The 24,022-nt window shown below is 28.9% G+C and overlaps 1 protein-coding gene across 3 annotated transcripts in view; it reads right to left on the reverse strand.

The window, feature by feature from the left end:
• Hsf (Heat shock factor) overlaps positions 1–24,022 on the reverse strand; it is an 89,025-nt gene that overhangs the window by 48,861 nt on the left and 16,142 nt on the right. For all 3 annotated transcript variants that reach the window (XM_075360410.1, XM_075360412.1, XM_075360409.1), the window contains exons 2-3: positions 4,180–4,288; positions 1,536–1,660 (exon numbers count right to left, since the gene is read on the reverse strand). In XM_075360410.1, the coding sequence (XP_075216525.1) occupies positions 1,536–1,660; positions 4,180–4,288 (234 nt within the window). The remainder of the gene's footprint in view (positions 1–1,535; positions 1,661–4,179; positions 4,289–24,022) is intronic.

Below are 24,022 nucleotides of genomic sequence, written 5' to 3' on the forward strand. Positions count from 1 at the left end.
ACATAGTTGCATTGAGCATCAATATGTTTTAATAATAACGCTACTATAAACAAATGGAATAAAAACATTTTATTAGTTATTTAAAAAATCAGTTTTGTTATAACAAAATTTATGCATGAGAAGAGTTTTTTTTAATAACAATATGAATGTCATGTAAAATCTAATTCATAATACTTTCAAGACCAATAAATTCAGTAATACTTTTTTTTTTATGAAAGTACATTTACTTAAATTTTTTATTTAAATCTTAATTTTAAGTAAATAAAAGTGGAAAGGATTGAAAAGATAGAAAGGAAGATAGTCAGAAAATGGCAAAAACAAGATAAACATAGTATAAGGACACTGAAGGATAATCCCAAATTAAAAAGTATATAAAATAACAATCCCACTAACAAATTTCTTCAGGAAAAAAAGAATTTCATTCTTGGGGCACCTACTTAGAAAACACCAAATTTGCAACTCAAACAATTAACTTATACTGGGAAAGAACAACAAACCTGAAACGGATAAAGGAAGTTTGAAAAGATATGGAAGAGTTGAGAATTTCCAAAGAAGATCTAATCACAAAATCTGGAAAATACAACAAACTAATTAAAATTAAGATGATAACATTTGAACTTAAAATCAAAAAGAAATTCAACAGGGTGTATTCAGACGAGGACAGGCACCAAAGATCAGAACACCTCAAAAAAATGTGAGCAAAAAGAAAAGAAGCAATAATAAAACAACTCACACAATTCGGAAATAAGAAGAACCGATTACAAAATGGACTGGCCCAGAAGTTGAACTAAAGTGATCCTATGAGGTTGTAAAACCAACAAAAAAAAATTACTAGATAACTTATTAAAATAAATTAGTTTTCTTTTCATTTTTGGCACACTCTCAGTGCAATGACACATAAGTGGTGGCTTCTTACTGTTCACTCCCCAGCCTGCATGCACCACATGTACGTTAACTGCAGTCATTGTGTTTTATGTTGTTGTAGCAGTTGGGCCTTCATTCACATTCTTTATATTTTAGTGGTGTGTTGTTTGATACATAAACAATGTAAATTTGTGCTTGGTCTCCATTTTTTTTTTAATTATTTATTATGGCAGATGAAGAAATACTATTCTTCGCAATCAAACAGTCAATGGCTTAAACGTAAAAAAATGTCAGAGTTTAAATTAAAAAAATGTTTAGAAAATGATAGCAGTGATGAAGATTTTGATGGTGACAGTGGCTCAGACTATGGTGGGGGGATGATAGTGATTCCAAATGTAAAACTGGAAAAGATGACAAAGAAAAATGACACAAAAAGTAAAAATAAATAAGTAAATGCAACAAAACTACTACTGTAGTTTAATAAAATAGTTTTATAAAATAAAACCCAAAAAAAAAACACCAAACAGTTTAGGAAAACACAAAGCAAGACAAAAAAATGTATCTATATTAGGAGGGACTAGTTCACTATAAGGTTTAATATTTTTTAATATAGACAACAAAACAAAAGTTATTTAATAAGATATTAAAATAACTGATATCAAGACACTTACTTTACGCTTTATGTGCTCCAACATATATGGATGATCTCTGATAAAACAAGGATGATGAAATTCATTTTCATCTTGTTCCAACTTTGCACTACCTGCTTCAACACTAACAATTTTGTGAAATCCATCTATAACAAAAAGTTAACAATAGATCTCATGTATAATACATCTTTAAATAATAGAAACATAATATATCTAACACTAATTAAACTGAAATACACATAAAACAACAGAACTTATAATTACCTTTACAGATTATGTTCCGTTGCTGAAAAAGCAGAAAAAGTATAAATAAACAGTAAAAACAGAATTCTGTTTATTCTGATAAACAGAATAAACAGGTTGTAGAAATAGAAACTAAGAACACCATAAATCTAATAAATATTGGCAACCGCGTGAAAATAAATTCTAATAAACTTTCTTTATAATACTATTGGACAAACATAACCTATCAATTCCTTGACTTATGAATTTTTTGTGTTTTCTTCTATCAAGTAAGGCTCTTTTTTTGTATTTTGGCAATCTGGATTTTTTAAACATAATATTAGAATCATCAGAAAAAACATAACACATTAAAGAGAGGGATAATATTAACCATTTCCACAGGATTTACAGATTGACCCAGATGCACAAGATACGAGTTATTAGATAATAAATAGTTTAATGAAGCTCAAGATTTATTAGAATTTTTATATTAATTCAGTTATCTTAAGTAACAAAGAAATAAATTTTTTTTAGTTTCAAGCAATTAAATATATGAAGAAATTAATTTTGTAAAGACAATTTAAATCTGAATGCAATAACTGTGCTGTCGATTAGTGAATAAGGTACAATAATTAATCAGTAATGACTTTACCAATCAAATTCAAGTTTGACAAACATTTCCTTTTGTTGAACTGTTTAGACTAATGATTAATCTGTAGAATGAGTAATTGTTGAAAGCAGAAGTTATTGATCATGATAGTTACAAAATAACAATAAGTTATAATGTTAGAAATGATTAAATTCATCAGATTCTAATTTTTGATTCTATTAATAGAAGTAAAATATTTACCTCTTTCTTTATAAGTCAATACTATTGTATCATTATATTCTACCAATTCTTATTAACATAAATGCTTCAATAATTACAAATTTAACAAATTCCTTAACACATTATTTTTCTACAAAAATAGATTAATTAAAATTACAATAATTTAAACTAATTATTAATAAAATTTAAATTTAAATTTTTTATTAAATTTAATTATTAATTTTTTTATTAGTTCTTAATCACAACCTTTGTTATCAATTACAAGCTGGTATAAGTTATTTTTATGACAACTAAATTTATAAATAATATCACAGAAGTGATAAAAAGTTGCCACTTTTTAAAAAGAGGAAGGGTCTTTGAACTGTATAAAATTCTGTTACATTTGTAAACAAGCCTAATAGAATTCTAATTTAAAAGATTGCAAAAGGCCCAACATAAAAGAAAGGCAAAGAAGATAAAAACAATCTAAATGAATAATAAACACATAGCCAACCTCTGTGGCAAAGTATTAATTTATCAGCATTTCATTCTGAAGATCTCAGGTTCAATTCCTGGTCATGCTTGGTATTTTTCCATAACTTCAAAAGTCCATTTCATATTCTCACACACAAGCTTCAAGCTTATGTGCTGAATTAATTAACAAAATTACAGGTTTTATCATTAATAAAACTGAATATCAGCCGTAAAAAGTCTATTAAAAGAAAGTAAAACAAAAAACTCTCAAAAAAAGTTATTATTTGAGCATAAATAATAAAACACAAGCACTCAAGTTAAGTTGTTAACAAGCAATTTTTTTTTGGTAGGCAATGAATAATTGGATAAAAGTAATCAAAGTTTTATCAATTCAATTATAAAATATAAACCAACAATTATTTATTCACTCAACAATTAGCAAAAAAAAAGGACAATTAACTTCAATTTTTTTAATGAAAATGTACCAGTACCAACCAGTTAAGAAAAAGTAATCAGTTCTGGGGAATATTTTTTAAACTTGTATCTAATACAATCAACTTTATTACAATAATTATTATTATTAATTAAACATGCTATGTAAAACTAATTAAAAAATTATAATCATTTCTGTACAATGTCATAAGTTAATTCACAATGTCCGGGCTTTGATAAGATGTAACTATAGTCATCAAATGAAACTGGCATAGTTAAATATAAATAAATTAGCTCTGATTAACACAAAACACATGTACGAACTGGTGGCATATTCTCAAGTAATACAAAAAAAGCAGATACAATAACATCAAATCATTTGGTTATGTATTACCAATGAGTACTTTGTATGCATGTGTTGAAACATGTGAATATACATTCACATTTTGATATACATGCGTAAAAGAGAAACTGAATGATTTATTTATTATTTTCAGGTGTCACAAAACCAACAGCAATAGAATACTTCATTTGATTACAAATAAGGCCAGAGTAAAAAATTAAGTGCAAAAATTAAAAAAATAATTAAAAATTTAAATAAATTTTAAATAATAAAATTGCATCAATTATATGATGACTATAACTAATAATTATAGTAATTACTATCACTACAATAATATAAATAACAACTCTCAAGTCATAAAATGCAGTATTATAATGAATACCTACACATATTAAGTTGACGAATGAAACTTGCCATGTTATTATGTTTATAATACATTGGTAATAATTCTTTACAAAACCTTGCTTGGTCTCGTATCAGGAAACTAGTACCACTCTGTAACAGAATAAATAAATAAATAAATAACAAAAAATCAAATACATGAAGATATGTGTTATGAAAAAACAAGACCACTGTGCAGTAAAATTAACAAGTTTAATTTTAGGAAAGTAGAGTAAATGAATATCACAACGAACACAACCCTTTTATATAAAAATATACTGAAGGACTTCGGATTATTAAATAATAAAAATTTGTGGAGCTCAGTTATTAGAAACTTAATATGACTTGACAAGTTATGTTTTTTTTATAATTCTAAGAACAAAACTAAATTTACACAAATTTAGATTAGAGTTAACAAATGTTTGAATATAAGCCCCTATAAAAAAGAAAAATAAGAAAAAGAAAATTCAACCAATAATTTAGTGGCAAAAGATTGCAATCTTGTATTAATAATTACTGTAACAAAATAAGCTAATGTACATAATTATTGCAGTAGTTGTACATTCTAAGAAAGGATAATAAGAAAGGATAATAACAAATAATTACAGCTACGAGTATATCCTTTCCTTTTAGCAAGCAGCTGCCAACCATGTTATGCAACTTAATAACTTCTGTAAAGAAAAGACAAAATGCTATAGAAATCAAATCCTAATTTTTGTTCCAATGTAAGATTTGTGACCTTAATTATTTTAAATAATGCTACAATTAAAAAAAATAATTTTATAAGAGAAAATAAATATAATTTTTGTTTTTTTAAATTGTACAAAAATGTTTGAAATCAACAGCAGAAGAATACAAAGAAAGGAAACAGTTCAATAAAACTATTTTTATTTTTATTATCTTGTCCTTACTTGCCTTCTAGGTATAACACTACTGAGTGCTTGGAAGCTCTTGATAGTCAACAGTATAAACCAAACTTATCTTTACTCAACAGAGGAAAAATATGTTTGAACACCTTTAATTGAATCATTTTGCTAATTTATGATTTAAAAATTCTCCACGTAATCATTTCTGTAATAACAACCCTTCAATTCTTCGCAATGTAATGATTAAACTGAGCTTCAAATCACACTACATTTATCATGCTTAGTAGATCACAACCAGTATTTCTTATAATTATTTTTCCTCAGTTCCTTCAGTATTAACATACCAATCACAGGCAAGGTCTATCCAAAAAGAAACTACATAAAAGAAATTTAAAGAATACATAATTTGGCTTTTACACAATACTAATGACGCTACAAAATAGGATCATACCAATCAATTCATTTAGTCACATTTCATTTATACTGCTTCATTTACTACCTACTTTGAAAAGGTTGTAACATTTTTGAAAATTTTTTTTATGTAAAAAAAAAAAAGAAAGAATTTAGGGGAGCCTGTTAGCATGAAATTTTGTTCTAAATTAAATGCAACTTTTACAAAAACCTAAAACGTTGCGAGAAGCTAATAGAAAAAAATTTATAAGCCATAAATACTGCTATGAATAGACAATAAATGCTGTATGCCATAAATATTTCTTATACTAAATTCTGCTCAATACAAGTTGCATATTTTTATAAGACTCCTTCATGTGAACAGCGTAGGCTAATTGTACTGATGGGTATTTATTCCAATGTGAAGTAGAACAGTTTTCAAGCAAAGCTTTGATGAGTCAATAAAAAGTCACCATTCATTAGGATGGTTCATATGTCCCAAACCTTCCACTATCATCCACATGATACACAAAAGATGTGGTAAGAGTCCACATCATTACAGTATACAAAGTTTTCGTACTGAGAGAAGAAATGTTCAAATTCTGACTGTCTGTCATGGAAAGAACTTATTTTAGTGTTTGGTTGAAAAAGATGCCATCCCTTCAGTCTTTATGCCAGTATTTCTACTTGATTCTTTGATAGATTTAGATCACAAACCAGATCATTTAATTCTGACTGATTAATTAAATGGGGTTCAGTATATCTATTTTCTAAAAAGTTTGGATCTCTTTCTTCATCGGCTGATATGTCAGTACAAGATATGACATTTTCATCTTCAATTAAGTTCCATGTTTCTGGTGGTACTGGAATTGGAAGCTCTTAGTTATGTGGCATTGGCCGCATGGCAGAGAGAATATCAGGGTATTTAACAGTACGTCCAGTTTTAGCTGTTATAGCCGATATCTTTATTACACAACAATAGCAGTCTGGGGTGTGATCCTTCAGTTCTCTCCAAATCATTGGAATTGCAAATGGCATGTGATGAGATCCATTTAGCCAACCAGTAAACAACTTTGCACAAAAAGCCAGCAAATATGAGAAGCCCAAGATTTGTCCTGATCACCTAATTTACATCAAAAATACAGCTCAAATGACTTTTATCAGCAGAGTTATATTTATTTTCTGAGACTTCAATGTTACCTTACCACAGACGTATCAGATTGTTTGGATGATTAATGCAACTGCAAGGCAGTGATAATACATTACAATAACTAATATTATTTAAAGAGAGACCCTTTATAAACACACTAATAAATACACTTACTTTACTGAACAACATTTACCCGTAAATATGAAACCCAGATACAAAAGTGAATGTTACACACACAGAACTTGCACTTGAATGAGAATTTAAAATATTTCTCTAGTCTGCATGACAGTTTATAAGTAAATATAACAACAGAAATAACAAATGAGCGGATGATATGTTTTTAATAAGATGAAAATAGAAAGAATGAATCACACTCTTGTTAATTTTAATTAGTGTGTAAATAATAAACATTGATCAGTGTCTAACAAATCAATGTGACAATAATTAAGGGATTGTAATAAATAAACAAAAGCTATTTAGTTGATAAATAATATAATAGAATATGTTCACAAAATGCTATGGTTATGGAGTTCATGCATGATACTATCTGAAAATAAGAATGGTAGCTACAAAAAAAACTAAGCCCGATAGAAGAATTCTGATTTCATGAAATCGGCCTGAAAAATACTATAAGAATCAGTTATTCACTTCCATTTAACAAAATCATTGTTGATCAGTGTAATATTTATAAAAAAAACAACTAGCAAAACATAATAACAAAATAACTAACTACCTTACGAACAACACATAATAAGAGAAAAAGAGAGTGAAAAAATATACTGAAGTATTTATACACTAATATTACCATCGAAAACATTACTGAAACTTACAGTAAGGAAACATTGAAACCAGCATACAAACCTGATAAACACATAATAAAATATTTAAAAAACAAAAATAATAATAAAATAAAAAATCTGTGTGGAATTTATAAAGTTAAATTTAATGATAGTGATACTATTTATATAGGAAAAACAAACAGATCTTTAATACTAATAAATTAGGTTTATCTAATATGGCAGACCATTTAATAAACAATAAACATTCTGTTTGTGATATTAACACAAATTAAAAAAATTTAAAGATGACTTTAAATATATTAGAAAAATATTACATATATAAATACAAACAAAATTTCAATTTGATAAACCATCAGACATTGTTTGAAGAAGATTGAGGATATGGAATCCTGTGAAAGTACTTTCATAAAAAATTAAGGTAAGATATGTTTTATCTCAATATTCTGTACGGATGGTTTATTTAATAGATTTAAATATAATTTAACAGTACAGAGGAATAATAAAATATTAATTTCAGTAAAGTAATTAAATATTTAAAAATATTATATAAATATCTTACAGCAGACAGAATAATATATATGTTTTCTTTCATGAATGGAAATCAATGATATTTTGAAGTGATTTTATGCTTGAAAACTAAAAGAAATCCGCAGAAACTGTGTCGATTAAAAAATGTGGCTGATGAACAATGAATTTTCTAATTTTTTATCAAATATTACATCTAAAAAGTGAGATGTATTCATCAATACTATTATTATTTCTCACTTCAGGTCTCTCTTTGTTACTAGATCAAAATAATTTAAAAAATTGATTGATTTACCAAATCTGCTTAAATTTAAAAAAAAAGACATTTATTAATAATTAACAATAAAGCATTTTTACATACAAAGTATTTTACAAAATGCAATCTACACTCAAGGAAAAGCAAGAAGCTAAGCGAATTCAAACAGTTCAGATCTTTTTTTTTAGTAATCTTATAACCCCCTAGCATGATGTTAATGAAAATTTAAATATGCAAAGCTTGAACCAATCTTTCCCAACATACATTCCACCTTCTAAGACAAGCCAAAAACTTAATGTTCAAAAAGGTTAAGATCTCCTTGCCACCAGACTCAATGACCACATACCCCCTTCAATTTAACAAAACTGGAAATATTGCAATATTTGAATATATCTTTTACAAAACACCTGTACTTTTAATCATCTTCACTCACTAAAGGCAACGCCTTGTCAATTTAGCAATGTAACACTCATCTCCGCTTCTCTCTTCAAGTCATTATATGAACCAAGGCCCAACACTTCTTTAACATTACTGATGATGGTTGCTCTAGGTCTACCTCTAGGTTTTTTACTGAAAACCTTGACCTCAAATATATTCATCAAGAACTGGTCATGTCGTATTACATGTCCTGTCAATTTCACTCTTCTTCTTCGTATAACATTTAGCAAAGTTCTCCTCTCACTCACTTCTGCTAACATTTGATCATTTCGTTTCCTATCCACCCAGCTTGTTTTTGTTATTCTCCTCCAAATCCACATTTCCATTGCTTTCAGTCTTATTCTTTCTGCTTTCCCAAGCATCCATGTTTCATACCCATAAGTTAGAACACTCCAGACATAAGTTTTAGTGAACTGTTTCCTTATTTGCATACTTCATATAAGTCAATATATTCTTTTTCTCCTGGAAATCTTGTTTTGCCAGCACTATTCTTTTTTTTTACATCTGTGGCACATTTATTATCGCTAGTGACGGTGCTTCCCAAACAACAAAAACTGTCAACCTTCTCTACCACAGTATCGTCTAATTTAATATCAACCTTTGTACCTTCCTTTGTTTTTCCTACAATCATAATCTTTGGCTTCTCCTTATTAATTTTCAGTTTAAGTTTTGTTACTACTTTAGACAGTTTCTAACATAATCTTCATTCCTCTTGCTGATTCTGCCAGTAACACAATATCATCTGCAAAGCGGATACAATGTATGAATTTTCTATTAATTCTGATTCCTTTTGTTTTTTCTTTCATTTCTAAAATAGATTTTTCAATAAACAAATTAAACAGAAACTGTGACAGTGGGCAACCTTGCCTGACTCCCCTTCTTATTTTGGTCTCTTTCTTTAAGCCGCTGGTTTCAATCTCAGTTTTCTACATTTTGTACAGATTCAGAATTAATCTTCTATCTCTCCAGTCAACCTTTATTTCCCTCACTGTTTGAAATAGCAATTCCCAATCCAACCTTGTCAAAGGCTTTTTCTAAGTCTACAAAAGTCAAAAAGGGCTTCCTATTAACCTCAATTTTTCTCTTCAATAACACTCTCATCGCCTCTCTAGTTCCCCTCCCAGATCTGAAACTGAACTGGTCTTCTCCAAATTTGCCTCAATTTTCCCTTTTATTCGGCTTTTAACAATGTTTAGTATTATCTTTGAAGTGTGGGATAACAAAGAGATTGTTCTGCAATTGGTGCAATCTATTGCATTTCCCTTCTTAGGAATTATTACAGTTTTGCTATTTACAAAATCTAGCAGCGGTATCATTTCCTCTTCATAGCAACATCTGATAAGCCTATATAAACACTCCTTTATTGACTTTCCTAATTCTTCTAATATTTCTGCCAGGATGTTATCTGTGCCTGTCGCTTTACCATTATTCAGGTTATTCAAGGCGTTGACAAATTCTTCTTTAGATATAGGTCATCATATCTTTATCTAACCTATTTTCATCTTCCAGATATTCCCTACTGTTAATAATATCCTTTCCTTCATATAGCTCCTCTATATATTCTTTCAATCTGTCACCTACATTATCTAAATCAAAGAAAAGACCCCATTTTTATTCCTTACCATATTTATTTTCGCTGTTGATTTTATCATCATTGACTTATACTCAAGTAAACTCTGTCAGTTTTCCTCTTTCTAGGTCTTTCTGAATCTCCTCATTTCTGTACTGCATCCACCTTCCTTTTTCCAATCTGCATTTTTGAGTAATCATGTTCTTTATCCTTTTGTACTTCTCCAGGTCTTTTCCTCTTAACTTGTTTAATTCTTTAATGAGGTCCAGTATTTCTTTGGTCATCCATGGCTTTCTTGGTTCTAACTTGTTTAGCCCTATTATTTCCTTAGCCGTTACTGTTATCGTTTCTTCCATTACTTCCCATCCTTCTTTTCTGCTGATTAACTCATCTGTCATTATTTTTTTCTGAACTATTTCATCTTCCTTAAGTTTTCCAACGCACCATTTATGCTGGCTAGCTCTTTTTTATTTCACAAGGATAAGTAAAAAACTACAAGACAGATAAGAAACAAGATTAAGTAGTTTCATGGCTACTTGTCCTTCTGCATCCTTCCAAACTACCTCAGTTAACTACAACAGCTAAATGTAATTATAATATTCAAACTGTTCTTTTCAAAGCGAGTTCTTTCTTCACGGAGGAGTAAAAAAAAAATCAAGCTCTATGGAGTTAAAGAGGTTCAGATAATTTACTTTTAGTCTCCTTTAATAAAAAAAATATTGCAATAATCAACATGTTCCTTTTTTAGATCAGCTTCTGCAGGCCAACAAATATTCTATGGTATCAATAAATCTGAGCGTCATTGTCTAAGGTATTATAAATTTCATAGCCCCTTCATCAACAAAAACTAAATTTTAATATATTGAAACTTCAAAATATTTAAATTAATTCCCAAAGACAAATAATAATTCAATTATTTAATAAAATAATTAATGTGATTTAATGTGAGACATTAGCATACAACAAAGCAAATCTGCAGTAACATTAGTAGAAACAGTTTCTGATATTTCAAATTAAACTCAAGTGAAAAAAATTAAGTACATAAAATTTTAAAAAACCTTTTAGAAAGGATTGTTTTTTTTTAATTTTAAAAAGTAATTTTTTCTAAATAAGACCAAAATAAAAATGAATAAATGCTGCACATTTTTTTAATCTTCTATCTTACTATTTTTTTTTTTTTTTTTTAATAATTTTTTTATTAATTTAATTTTTAATAATAAAAATAATTTTAAAATATACTTAATATAATTTTAAATTAATCTATAATTTGCAATTTTCTTTCATTATTTTTTAAAAGGAATATTTATCACAAGATCAATACTGACCACCACTCACATGAGGAAGGGAACTCTAGTAAGTAAATAATAATAAAAAATCAATACTCTAGATGATCTAAGGAACATAACTGCTACTAAATTGATAATCTCTGTTTAATAAACACAGTATCTGTCATTCACTTACATTCATCATAGATATGTACATAGCTTCAAATTAGCAATATGGTTTCTTTTTCTTTTTTAGTTGTTATGTGTTTGGTTTTCTTGTTTGTTCATATTCTGATTTCATCTGTTTATAATTATTACTTTTGAATTTGATGGCAGTCAATGTTTTGCTTTTTAATTAATTTTAGAATGTACAAAATGGTCATTTTACTTTTTATTTCTTTCTGTAATATTTAATAAATCCTAATATAGAGATTATTGAGCCAATCTCCATGGCAGAATGGTAGGGTCTCACTCAGCCTTTCATCCAGTTGTTCTGTGTTAAGACCTGGTCAGGCATGGCAATTTTCAAATGCTACAAAATTCATTACCATCCATCAAACATTATTTTGCGTCAGGTTGCTGTTACTGTGTAAATAAATAAATGTATGCTAACAAGTATAAATACCAAGAGATAACAACACAGTGATTAATCTAATTAGAGAAGTGTTAATACTAAGCTAGAGATGTTGACAATTGCACTGAATCAAATAATGCCTCTTAATATTTTTTTTAATTTAAAATTGCATATACTACACAATAATATTTCTGTAATATGTAAGTATGTAGCTAATCAATAAGCTGTATCTTACAAAAGCAGTCACCACTATTAAGATAAAAATACATAAATATGTACATGTTATATCTAAGCTATAAATAATAGTATTTATATGAAAATAGGTTTATTCACAATCATTCAGATATAAAAAAATCTACTAACAAATATTTATATTAACCTATCTAAATATCATATTACAATTCTTACAACTATCAAAGGCTAAGTTATTTTCCAAGGACATACCAACCAACACAAACATGACCTTGCATAATGGCATGCAAGTCTCAATACTATCTATTGATTTTTAATTGCTCAAACAATAATAAACTCATGTCTTCTAAGTATAACAATTTTGTTATACTTAGAAGACATGAGTTTATTAATGAGTTTATTAAGACATGTGTTTCTAATTAAAATTAGAAACACATCTACCTACATAAACACAATAAATGAATTATAATTGTAGAAATATATAAAACTTTGATATCATAAATATCCACTGCTTGAGAAATATCACCTCGCAAACCAAAAATCATAGAAAGAAAATAAAAAAATTAAAAGTTCACTATATGTTTAATGCTGTTAATAGGTAAAATATTGCAAATAAATCAACTAAATTTTTCTTTCATTAATAAACGAATACTAAAATGTGTATAAACAATTTTACAATTTTTTCTTATTTAATTTTTTATTTCTTGAAAAATAATTTTAATATACTATTAGCTGAAAAACCTATTCACTTGAGCACAAAATAATTAAACAAATATAATTTCGTAATTGACATCTTATCTTTGTCAAATACTATTTTCTCTTCCACATTTTAAAAATACCCACAGAAATTAAAAAATCTATGCTTACAAATGTTTTATTCCAATTTTGTATTGCACAATAAACAGCTCCATACAGACTAATTCCTAGTTTTTTTACTATTTACCCTTATTTTATGAACAGCTCCTGTCACACAAACACAGAGAACATGTATGTGTGCTTTAGTTTCTGGACTTCTGTTTACTTCTCAATCCAATTTTAAGTTGTCAGAAAGGACTCTTATCTTATGTTTGTTGCACAGAAAGGGGTGAATTTTACAATTCGCTAGAACCACTGTATGTGAACTGATTATTAACTTCACATACTCTAACTATTTGGATACTTATGTAATTATTGAACTTTTGTTCTTTTCATAAGTCTCAATTTCTTAATAAACTGAATGGTCTCCAAACAGCACAATTACTGATTAATGATTCATCCTCTTTCATATGGAATAACAAACATATCTTATAAGGGTGGTACAAGAGAAATTCAAAGTTGTTTTTAACAGATATTTTGAAATTACTTTCAGAGCCAAATTTTGGGATTTATTAAAATTGGATAGCAAGATGAATGAAAACTATGAGATTCACTCTCTTAAACCAGCTTTAATCCACAGGAATAGTAAAATAGAAAATCATATACATATTTTAAAGAATGTTGGCGATATCATCTGCGCTTAATTTCAAGCTTCTACCTTTACCATGGATCAGAATCAATTTTTTTCATCCACAACGGCAACTGAATAAACAATCCGTACTTCACACTACCTTAAAAAGTTTCACATTTCCAGCTCTTTTGGCCTCAGGACTATTATCAATCCTTTTTTAATTAACATCAAAGGAGTAGTTACTTGTTTAATTTCAATGGAGTCCTTGATACAATTAAGTTCTTGATACAATTAAGAATTATTTATTCTGGTTAACAATCACTAGCTTAAATTCTGTAGCTATTCCAGAAAAAGGAAGAAATCATTATGAGTAAGTGGTGAGAACATTTAAATTTAAATTGGCCTTTCACTCTTAAAGGGAATTTATACCCCTTTTTGTTCCTAAATGATAAGTAAAAAATTTCCTTGTAGCAATAGTTTCCTCCCAAAGAGTAACAAACCTACCACATTCCAAGTTTCTATCCTTACCATTGTTATCTCTCCTTTTCAACCTCTAATTATTCAACCCCATATAGGACATAAAATAAGTGATTTAGTAAAGGATTTCCTAAATTAATTAATAATATTATATACATTACATTTAATTATTATTGAAAAGCAAAATTGATTAATTACCTAAAAATACAAAGTAAAAATAGAAATTCAAGCATTTTATTTTTCCCCTAAATAAATAAATCCTTACTTTAACATTACACAGAATAATCAAAGTAGATGTTCAATGTGCCCTCATTTACATCAATGTAGCTCTTAGTTCACCTGACTGCTGCAGCTAAAACATGTTTAAACAACCCAGCTATAACTCCCATCTGTTGAAAGCAATTTTATAACAATGTTGGCAACAATTTTAATTCCTTTACAATGTTAATTAGTGTAGCATTTGAAAAGCATGTCATGTATCATGCTCTTCAAATGCCCTCATAAGTAAAAGTTCAATGGATGTAAAACGTTGAGTCTAATCCATTACACTCACCCAATTTGTTAAAAAAAAACCAACAATTATAGAGAAACTGCCTGACATTACCAGAAAAATGTGCAGGAGAATCCTAGTTCATGAACCATGAACCACATTTGTTATATATGTGCTGCAGTAAATGTGGATTTCCAATATCATGAAATTCATGACAGACTCCTTAGTCAATCTGTTAGACAAAAGATAAAGTCTAATCATTAAGTGTCCAAACATAACAGCCCATTCGGTGACAAAAAAAAACTGATGCTGTAGCAATGATGCTAAAGTAGCATGACGATTTTCTTCTACTTGTAAATGGTTATGGACCAGTTCATTCTGCAAGTAAATGGTGCCTCATCTATAACTAAAATATAAGATAGAAATATACAATTACAAACACATTAGCCAATGACAAAAGTCAGTCCTGCTTTAGAAATCAGCCAAAAAGAGAAGTAACATGCTGAAGCTGACACAGATATGGCAACTGTTTATAAAGAATATACTATTTTGTACAATGGCCAAGAATACCTTCCAGACAAGTGATTCTTCTGCATGACAATCCTGCATCCTCTTCAATATTATCCAAAACCTTTGGAAACCTATGCTCTTCAGATTTAGGCAGACCTCTGTCTACCATAATCAGTTGTTAAATCCAAATGAAACAGTCTCACATAACAGCAGGTGCATGTTAATGAATATTTATCTGGCAGAGTGTCTACAATCTGGATAAGAGGGCCACCACTTCTATAGTAGAGCCTTTTATAACAAACGCATTTCAGCCATTTCATGATTTATATAGATTTACCATATTTTGTAGAAAAATAGGAATGACAAACTTTTAAAAAATAATCACAATAAAGCACTCAAAGCAAGAATCAAAACAATGTGCTGTTACTCTCCTCAAAATATTAACACAGATTATATTAAATTTGCAAAGAACTTCATAAAGAAGTATTGACTGAAGTGTATCTTTCAGTAAAAAAAAAATTATAAAAACCTAAAAAATATAACATCACCAGTTCAATGGTATTTGAGTAATGACAACTATTTGATGATACTAACAGTAAAATGTAGAAGAGAATTAAAAAACATGAGCGCAAAATTACTTAACAGTTTGAGCAAAGACTTTTATTAACCATTGTTACAATTTCTGAATATAATTTCAAAATACAAAACTCATTGTAGTTCACAATGAAATGCTTAAAATTTTAGCTATAAACAATTACTTCTTAACACTACTGGTTCTTGAATCATCATAAAGTGGAAAATTAAGATGACCACCATTTTGAAATCTACTATCTTATAAAATTTCCTTACTCATTTATTTCATAAAAAAAAAAGATTATTTATTAAACTTATATGAATATACTTGTATACTTCAAATACTTGTATGAATTTGGAACATTTTACATCATCGGAATTCAAAGACTGCAATAAAATGTTTTAAATAGTTAATTACATAATTTATAATAAAGTATAACAGATTAAATGTTTCTACAGAAATAATTAAAATTATGATATTTATAGAGTTGGTAAAATTTATTACACAAAGGAAAACATAAATAATTTGTGTAGAATTAGTATATAAAAGACAAGAAATTTTCATTTAACTTTAAGACTGAGAAATCTAACCTTGAGAAACAATCTTGTTTCCATTAAAATGGGGGGGATTCCACAACTCATTCAGTATAATTAGCATTTAAAACTACATTACACAAGAATGAATAGCAATCCTAAAAAAAATTGTATAGAATATAATCTCACAAGAAAAGTATAAGGATTTATTCCATACAAAATGTTAAATCTTATAGCTTTATACAACTTGGAAAATTTGTATGTAAACAAAAATAATCAATAAGTCTGAGACACCATACTTTAAAAATGAAAATTCTAAACAGATTATTCCCTCACTGAAGCCTTTTATTTTAAATAAAATGGCATTTTATTTTTGAAAATTGGTTAACAAACAGCTGAGTTATGACAATTTATGTAATTAAGTGTCTGTCATGTCCTCCACTTTATGTTCAATTCCATGAAATATTACTTGTTTTTATTTACTGTTAATTCTAGTATTGTAAATTATTAACAAATTAAGTAATCATTTTCTCACAATAATAGACCTAAAAATTATGACACAAAATTACATCAATTTTCTGCCATAATTCGACTATTCGTTTACAGATTTAAAAAAATTAAATGTCATTTTGTTCAAAATAAAAGGTTTAATATTTTAGAAAGTAACATAAATTTTGATAAAACGAATATTTATGGAGATATAACGGATTGAAAAATAAACATGGTCGGCATTTTGTAATTTGGGAAGGTATTATTTAGGTCCTGTTTTTTTGCTAATTTTAAAACTTTGTTACAAAGACATTTAACAAATATTAATGTGATTAGTCTATCCGAACATGAGATATAAATTATTATATAAAAATAACAAAAAGACAGAAAGGGGGAAAACGAAGGAGAAACTGCCATTTTTCCTAAGGATATTTTCTGTTTAGTTTTGCAAGTAGAATCGAAAAAGGTATGGCCAGCCCACCATTTTAGAAACATTCTGTATTTTATGAAAGTCAGTATCTCTATTTGTGAGAGTGTGCATCAGTTATTCTATTATAGTTACAGACAATTATACAATCCAACAAATTATCCTTCTAATAGTATACTTGGATAAAAAATTAAGAAATCATCATTTCTAGATATAAAGATGTTTGACTAATGAAAAAAAAATCAGTTCATAGAAATTTTAAACTTTCAGTCAATTTTAACTAATAACTTCATTTCACTGTATTTTAACTGTAAATTAAACATCACATAAACATGATAAACACTACAAACAAATAAAATATAAATGAATAAACATATATATATATATAAAGTTACCTCTTCAAACTAAGTTCTGAATTAAATTTCATTTCCTCAAAAAAAAACCACATAAATTTCTGTTTCATAGTAATTTACCCTCACCTTATACAGGGCAGAATTACACTTTTTGGCTAAAAATAAGGTTTTTCCCTAAAAAAACAAGGTTAGCAAAAGAAAATTTTCACTTAATGTTCCCTTCAATTTTTCTCAAAAAAATATTTTTTAACAATAAACATTGAAACAAATTATATACAGGAAACACAATGACAGTTCCGTCAGCGTCATGATATTGTGTCAGGGAGAATAAGTGGAGAGGCCGCAGCAGCTCCAACCAGTGTGCCAGAAAAATGACTAGAAACCATTTGGCCAAAATTAAAAGAAGGCTATTAGACGAAAAAATCTATAATGCTGATGAATCAATGAAAAATCTATAATGCTGGTTTTTTCTTAAACTGACACCAAAAAGAACCCTTCCGTTAAAAGGTGAAATGTGTTCAGGGGAAAGATTATCAAAAGAAAGACTATACAGGACTAATTAACACAAATATGACTGGAACTGACAAAAAAAAACTTCTGGCTAGGAAAAAGTGCTAAACCCCAATGTTTTAAAAATTTGAAATCGCTTCTTGTTATGCAGGAAAGTAACAAGAAAGGTTGGATGGCAAGTGCGAAAATGGGACCGTGAATTAAAGAATGAAAATGACAAAATACTGCTGCTCATTGACAACAGTCCGGCTCATCCACACACTGAAAATCTTTCGTGTATAAAGTTAGTGTTTCTTACTACCAAAAACAACAGCATCTTACAGCCCTTAGACAAGTCTGTAAGAGTCCACTACAAAAAATACCTCCTTTTACAAATGATACAGGATTTAGATAAAAAAAAAAGAAAGGAAACACATAACTATTCTGGATGCTACAATTATGTCAGCTTTAGCGGAATGGGGCAACACTCTGCAAAACCAATCATTGTCAAATGCATTGTTTGAATATTATCAAGAGGTTGACAAATATTTAGAAACGTATAAAACTGTTAACAGATGATGTAGTGGCTTCAGTACTAGCAGAAATAGATAGAAACATATGTAAAGACAACAAAGATAACGATAGCGTAAACAATGAAGACATCAACCTGCCAAATCTTCCAGAACTTTTAGTGGCAATTTTAGCAATTTGCCTGTTTCTCAGTTTTACAGACATTGCTAATGAAGAAACAAAGAGAAGAGTGTTTGTTTTGATTCAGAAAAGAATCTTCAAAAATTGTATTACAACACGAAATGCTCGGAACAAAGCAAAATAACAGACTTTACATATGCAGTTGATTCCAAATTGCACAGCAATCTTCAGGAGATGATTCTTTAGATAAAATTAAGAGAAAATGTTCATATAAATACAGGTCAGAAAACAGTTGGCTGGTGAGTTTCGGCTCATGAAACATCTATCCCTGCTTTCTGTTCCCTCTGTGAATTAAACCGTACTAAAATTCTTGGGTACTAATCGAACGGTAAATTTGGTGCCTCCAAATGGATTTAGATCTAAGAAATTGAATAAAAGTAGTCAGTCGCAGACCTCACTTTGATTTTAACAAAAACAGGGTAGAACGCAAAAACAATTTGTCAGAAAATACACTTTTTTAGGTTTGGAATAAAATAACTGTTAATTTATAATAAACAAATAAAAATCCCTAGTTAACTTTGTAGCGAATTTAATTCTGAAAAAATTTATGTAAATAATGTTTATTAAAATTAAACAATAATTCAAGTTCACAATAATTAGAAAAAACACTCCAACTGGATAGTAAAAGTGAAACGATTTTAAACAGAACAATTTTCATCAATGTTTGATCATAATGTAAATGAACACAAATAGAAAACTTAGCAATAACAGAAAAAAATAATAAAAAAAATTGTTTAAATTAAAAATCACATACTTTCTGGTTTTTTTTCTAAAAATTATTAAATATCAAAATGGTTACTTGATAAAGCTGCAAACATTTCTTCAAAGCAGTTGCTCAATGTGTTGCTCAAAGCACCACTCTGTTAAATGCATAATTCAACTCGGCGAATCCATGCTAACCAGTCACGTGTAATACCATCATTCCATCATTATTATTTCTAATAGTAGCTCCAGCTTCTATTATAAGATGTCTCATTTCTTATTGTGTGCCAATACGAGCCAACAGACTGACTTCATCCAAACCCAAAGCAAAATATCCACTGGCATGAGAGATTGAGGTGGCCATTTACTGGTCCATTTCGACCAATCCACTGCTTAAAAAATTGCCCTCTACCTGCAAGTTGAATATTTTCCAAGAGTTCCATCAGCTTTGTTTGCTAAAAATGCAAGTACTGCTCTCCATTGAACCTTGGTGATAAGAAAAAAGGGGCTATGAGATTATCACCCAGAAGACCAATCACACATTAAACAAAAAGTGCTTTGGAAATTACTTGTAGCACTCTCAAGGAGATTTTCTTCTGTATAAGTTTGAGTGTTTCGATAATCTACAATGCCATTTTTTAAAAACAAGACTCATCAGTAATTAGAATATTACTTAGGAAATCAGGATGATGTTCACATTTTCTAGTTAACCTTCAACAGAATGTCATCCATTTATCAAAATCAGGTGGTAATAACTCTTGTACACGGGTTGTGTGGAATTGGTATAATTGTCACTTCCGTAAAGTTCGGCACACTTGATTGCAAAATATGAAAGCAATGTAAATTCAGAACAATTATCTCCAAAACCAGAAGGTTTTGGAGATAATTGTACTGAATTCAATATTGCTTCGTCAACATTGGCATTTCTCACAAAACGTTCACGACCAGCATCAAATCAATGAGGTTTAATCATACCTGTTTCTCAAACTCACCTCTCAAAAGGCTCAAATGTTTTACAATCCCGTACTCTTCGATCTGGATAACTTTCCCGGTATTCATGCACAGCAGCTTACTTTCTCCTGTTTAGCCTCTGGTAACCACTGTTCAGGTGTTACTTCAGAGAATGAATAAGGATGACATTATGTAAATGAAGTGTAGTCTTGTACAGTCTCAGCCCGACCAATCCTGAGATGTGTGGTTAATTGAAATCCAACCACCAAAGAACAGCGGTATCCACTATCTAGTATTCAAATTCATATAAAAATAACTGACTTTACTAGGACTTGAACGCTGGAACTCTCGTTTTCCAAATCAGTTGATTTGGGAAGATGCGTTCACCACTAGACCAACCTGCTGGGTTCATCCACAGCAGCTAATTTTTATCTACTTCACCATAAATTAACAACATATCCGTCAACTCTCCAAATGAAAAAAGTTGTGTATCACCCACTGTGACCGACTGACCGAGCAATAACAGCACAAACACCACTCAAATGAATATTGTGTTGCATTATTGCCAACTTGCTGTTATTGCTACCTATTGAAAAATAAAAATTTTAATATATACAGAAGGATACATTTAAAACTTTATATAATTTTTAGCAGTTATATGTAAATTGTTCTGTTTAAAATACTATTGCTTTTCCTATCCAGTTTGTGTATTTTGTTTCTAATGAAAGTTGAAATCAAATTTCAGTTTAATTTTAATAGATGTTGTTTACATCAATTTTCTCGGAATTAAATTCCCTACAAAGTTAACTAGAAATTTTTATTTGTTTATTGGTAAATTAATAAAGTTATTTTTATTCCAAACATAAAAAAGAGTTTCTGACAAAATATTTTTGTGTTTTCCTCCATTTTTCTAACAGAAAAACAGACAGAAATTTCAATTTAGACTTCAGACTTTGCCCAGTAGACACAATTGTAGTGGTTCACAGTATTCAGACTCAGTGCGTTATTAAATATTTACTGAAGGACTTTAAAATTTAAAGGTCTTTTTATCAGTTCACGCTCGGGCTCCTGACGATTCACCGGCTCCGTACAGTTTACACAGCTCCTTTCGGATGCATTCGGTTCCGTACACACTATATAAGCCGGCTCTGCACTACAGTCAGGCAGTCTTCTTTCAGCCTTCTTCTATCAATCTTCATGGACTCAACGTACATAGTTACAAAATATAATATGTATTCTTTAACAATGTATCATTTATGGAATCATTAAAAGCATTTATTTATATACACTTATACATAATCTTGTACTATTCATTCAAATATTAAAGAAGCATATCGAATTATGAAGTGACAAATGTCTACATTTATTTGTTATTTGAACCAGCGGTAAATACATAGAGTAATTATCCTAACCAAGGTACTACACCAAGGCGGATATTATCTCGATACACAGTACCAAGTTTGAATTGCGCATCGTCAGTCCACAAAAACTTCTCTGTAAATTTCTCACCCTCGCCAAACATGTGCTGAAACCTTTCACAGTACTTCATCCTTCGATCTGGGTCGTCCTCAATCATCGCGTGTGGCAGTTTTGGATGTACACTTCCCAATTTGCACTCTTCAGAATGCATCTTACACTTGACTGGCTCACCCTACTTCGCGCGCTCTCTGGTTCACTGATTTTTGCGATGATCCGGTGAAATGTTGCAACACCGAAGCTCTGGACGCCGGACTTGTAGCTGTTCGTGGTCGGCCGGATCTTTCCTTGCTCCAAACTCTCTCTGCCACTGCTGTTGTACCTCGCAAATATTCTCGTACATCCAGTACAGCCTTGCGTTCAATAAACGATAAGCGAACTTCAGCCATTGCTGCTACTCGACTGTCTTCTGCTGCACTGGCTAATATGACTGACTCGTTCCACCACCAGCCATCCGCGCATCATGCACGGCATAAATTGCTAGCTCCGCCTACCACGACAAATTTAATACCTTGCACTACACTACATATTAGATTAGTGAGTGTAAGTATTTTTATTTAGATATTATTTAATTAAAAACAGTGAGTAGATTTTTTTGTATTCACAAAATTTGTGTGTGTTTGTATACACAAATTTTAAGTATCTTTATTTGTGAGAGATTTATTTATACCACACTTTTTTTCTACAAAAAGTTGAAAAAATTATAAAAATCCAATCAATAATGTGGTAAATTGTGAATGTGTGCCAGAATTCCAAATCAATCAACTATTTCTGGCTTCTATTACTTCAGCCCTTCATCAATTTAATAACACAGTGTCTTTTATAATTTTTTCTAATCATTTAAAACTACAATATTAAATGAATAAAAAATTTACGTAGTATAATAATAATTAAATATGTACAGCACATAATGTGAAAATAAAGCACAAACTACAATTACCATATCTTATCAATTTATCAATTAAGTTTGATTATGGAAGAGATGCACAGAAGACTTGAGACAATGATAAATAGAAAAAAATAATGAAGAAAAAATATAAGCCAGAAAAAACATATATAATAAAAAAAATTATCTCTGACCAGCTCTTAAAATATGTGGTTTATTTTTAAAAAATTATCACCATTGAACTACTAAATTATAGCAAATAATATCTGTTCTATTTAGATATTTTCACTTGACTACAAAGCACCTCATTTTGTTAGGTAAAACAATCATACTATTTCATAAAATTGTTCAATAACAATAAAAAAAGTTGAAATTAAGTAAAGTACTATCCTGGATTAATAGTAAATTCTACTTTATTTGATGTCAAGTTTGACGGCAAACAAATAAATAAAGTTGATAAGCATTTTTTTAAAGTATAAATTTGTGTATAATAAAAGAAAAAATATATCTTACATAAAAGCTATATAAATAACACATAAATAATATTCTTTTCTTTATATGAAGAAAAAATATAAGCCAGAAAAAACATATATAATAAAAAAAATTAATGGAATATGCGAAATAATTAATAAATACAATAAAAACTCAGAACTACAAAACCTGTTCCAAGTGCTGTAACCTTGTATACCAATTAAAAGGTAAGTAAATAATTATTAATTACTATTAAACAACAGAAAATGTATTTCCTATTCCAGCAACTAAAATAAAAATGTTCACATGCCATTTAAATTAAACTTCATAATTTTGCATTAAAATTAAAAATGAACATTCTTAAAATTAGAACTGAATGAGTAAAATGAAGGTTGCAAAATCTTCGATGAGAATAACAAAAATTAAATGAACAAACCCAAAAAATAAAAATAACAAAACTACGCTATCAAAAAACCAGTAAGCACTACAAAATTTTCAAATAAAAGAAATAACATGGGATTGCTGTAAAATCTCATTTAAATTATGTTAAGTTGATTAGAAATTTAAGGAACCTACCATCAAATGTGCTAAAAACAATACTGCATCTAGAATTTTAACATTTAACCATTATTATTATTATTTTTTAATAAAATAAAATACAAAAAAGCCAACAATAATTTGCATAACTTTCCCAACTATGCTGGTCGAAGTTACACAATTAATTTTTTCAAAGACTGAAAAAACTTCTGGTGTTAAACACATTTTTTCAATCAATCATTTTAAGCTCTTTGTATCTTTATGTTAAAATAATTCCTTTCTTTTTATTGAAGAACATTAACCAGAATTATGAATTTTTT

This window comes from Lycorma delicatula, chromosome 3 (genome assembly GCF_047948215.1).
Source record: "Lycorma delicatula isolate Av1 chromosome 3, ASM4794821v1, whole genome shotgun sequence".
Lineage (NCBI taxonomy): Eukaryota > Metazoa > Arthropoda > Insecta > Hemiptera > Fulgoridae > Lycorma > Lycorma delicatula.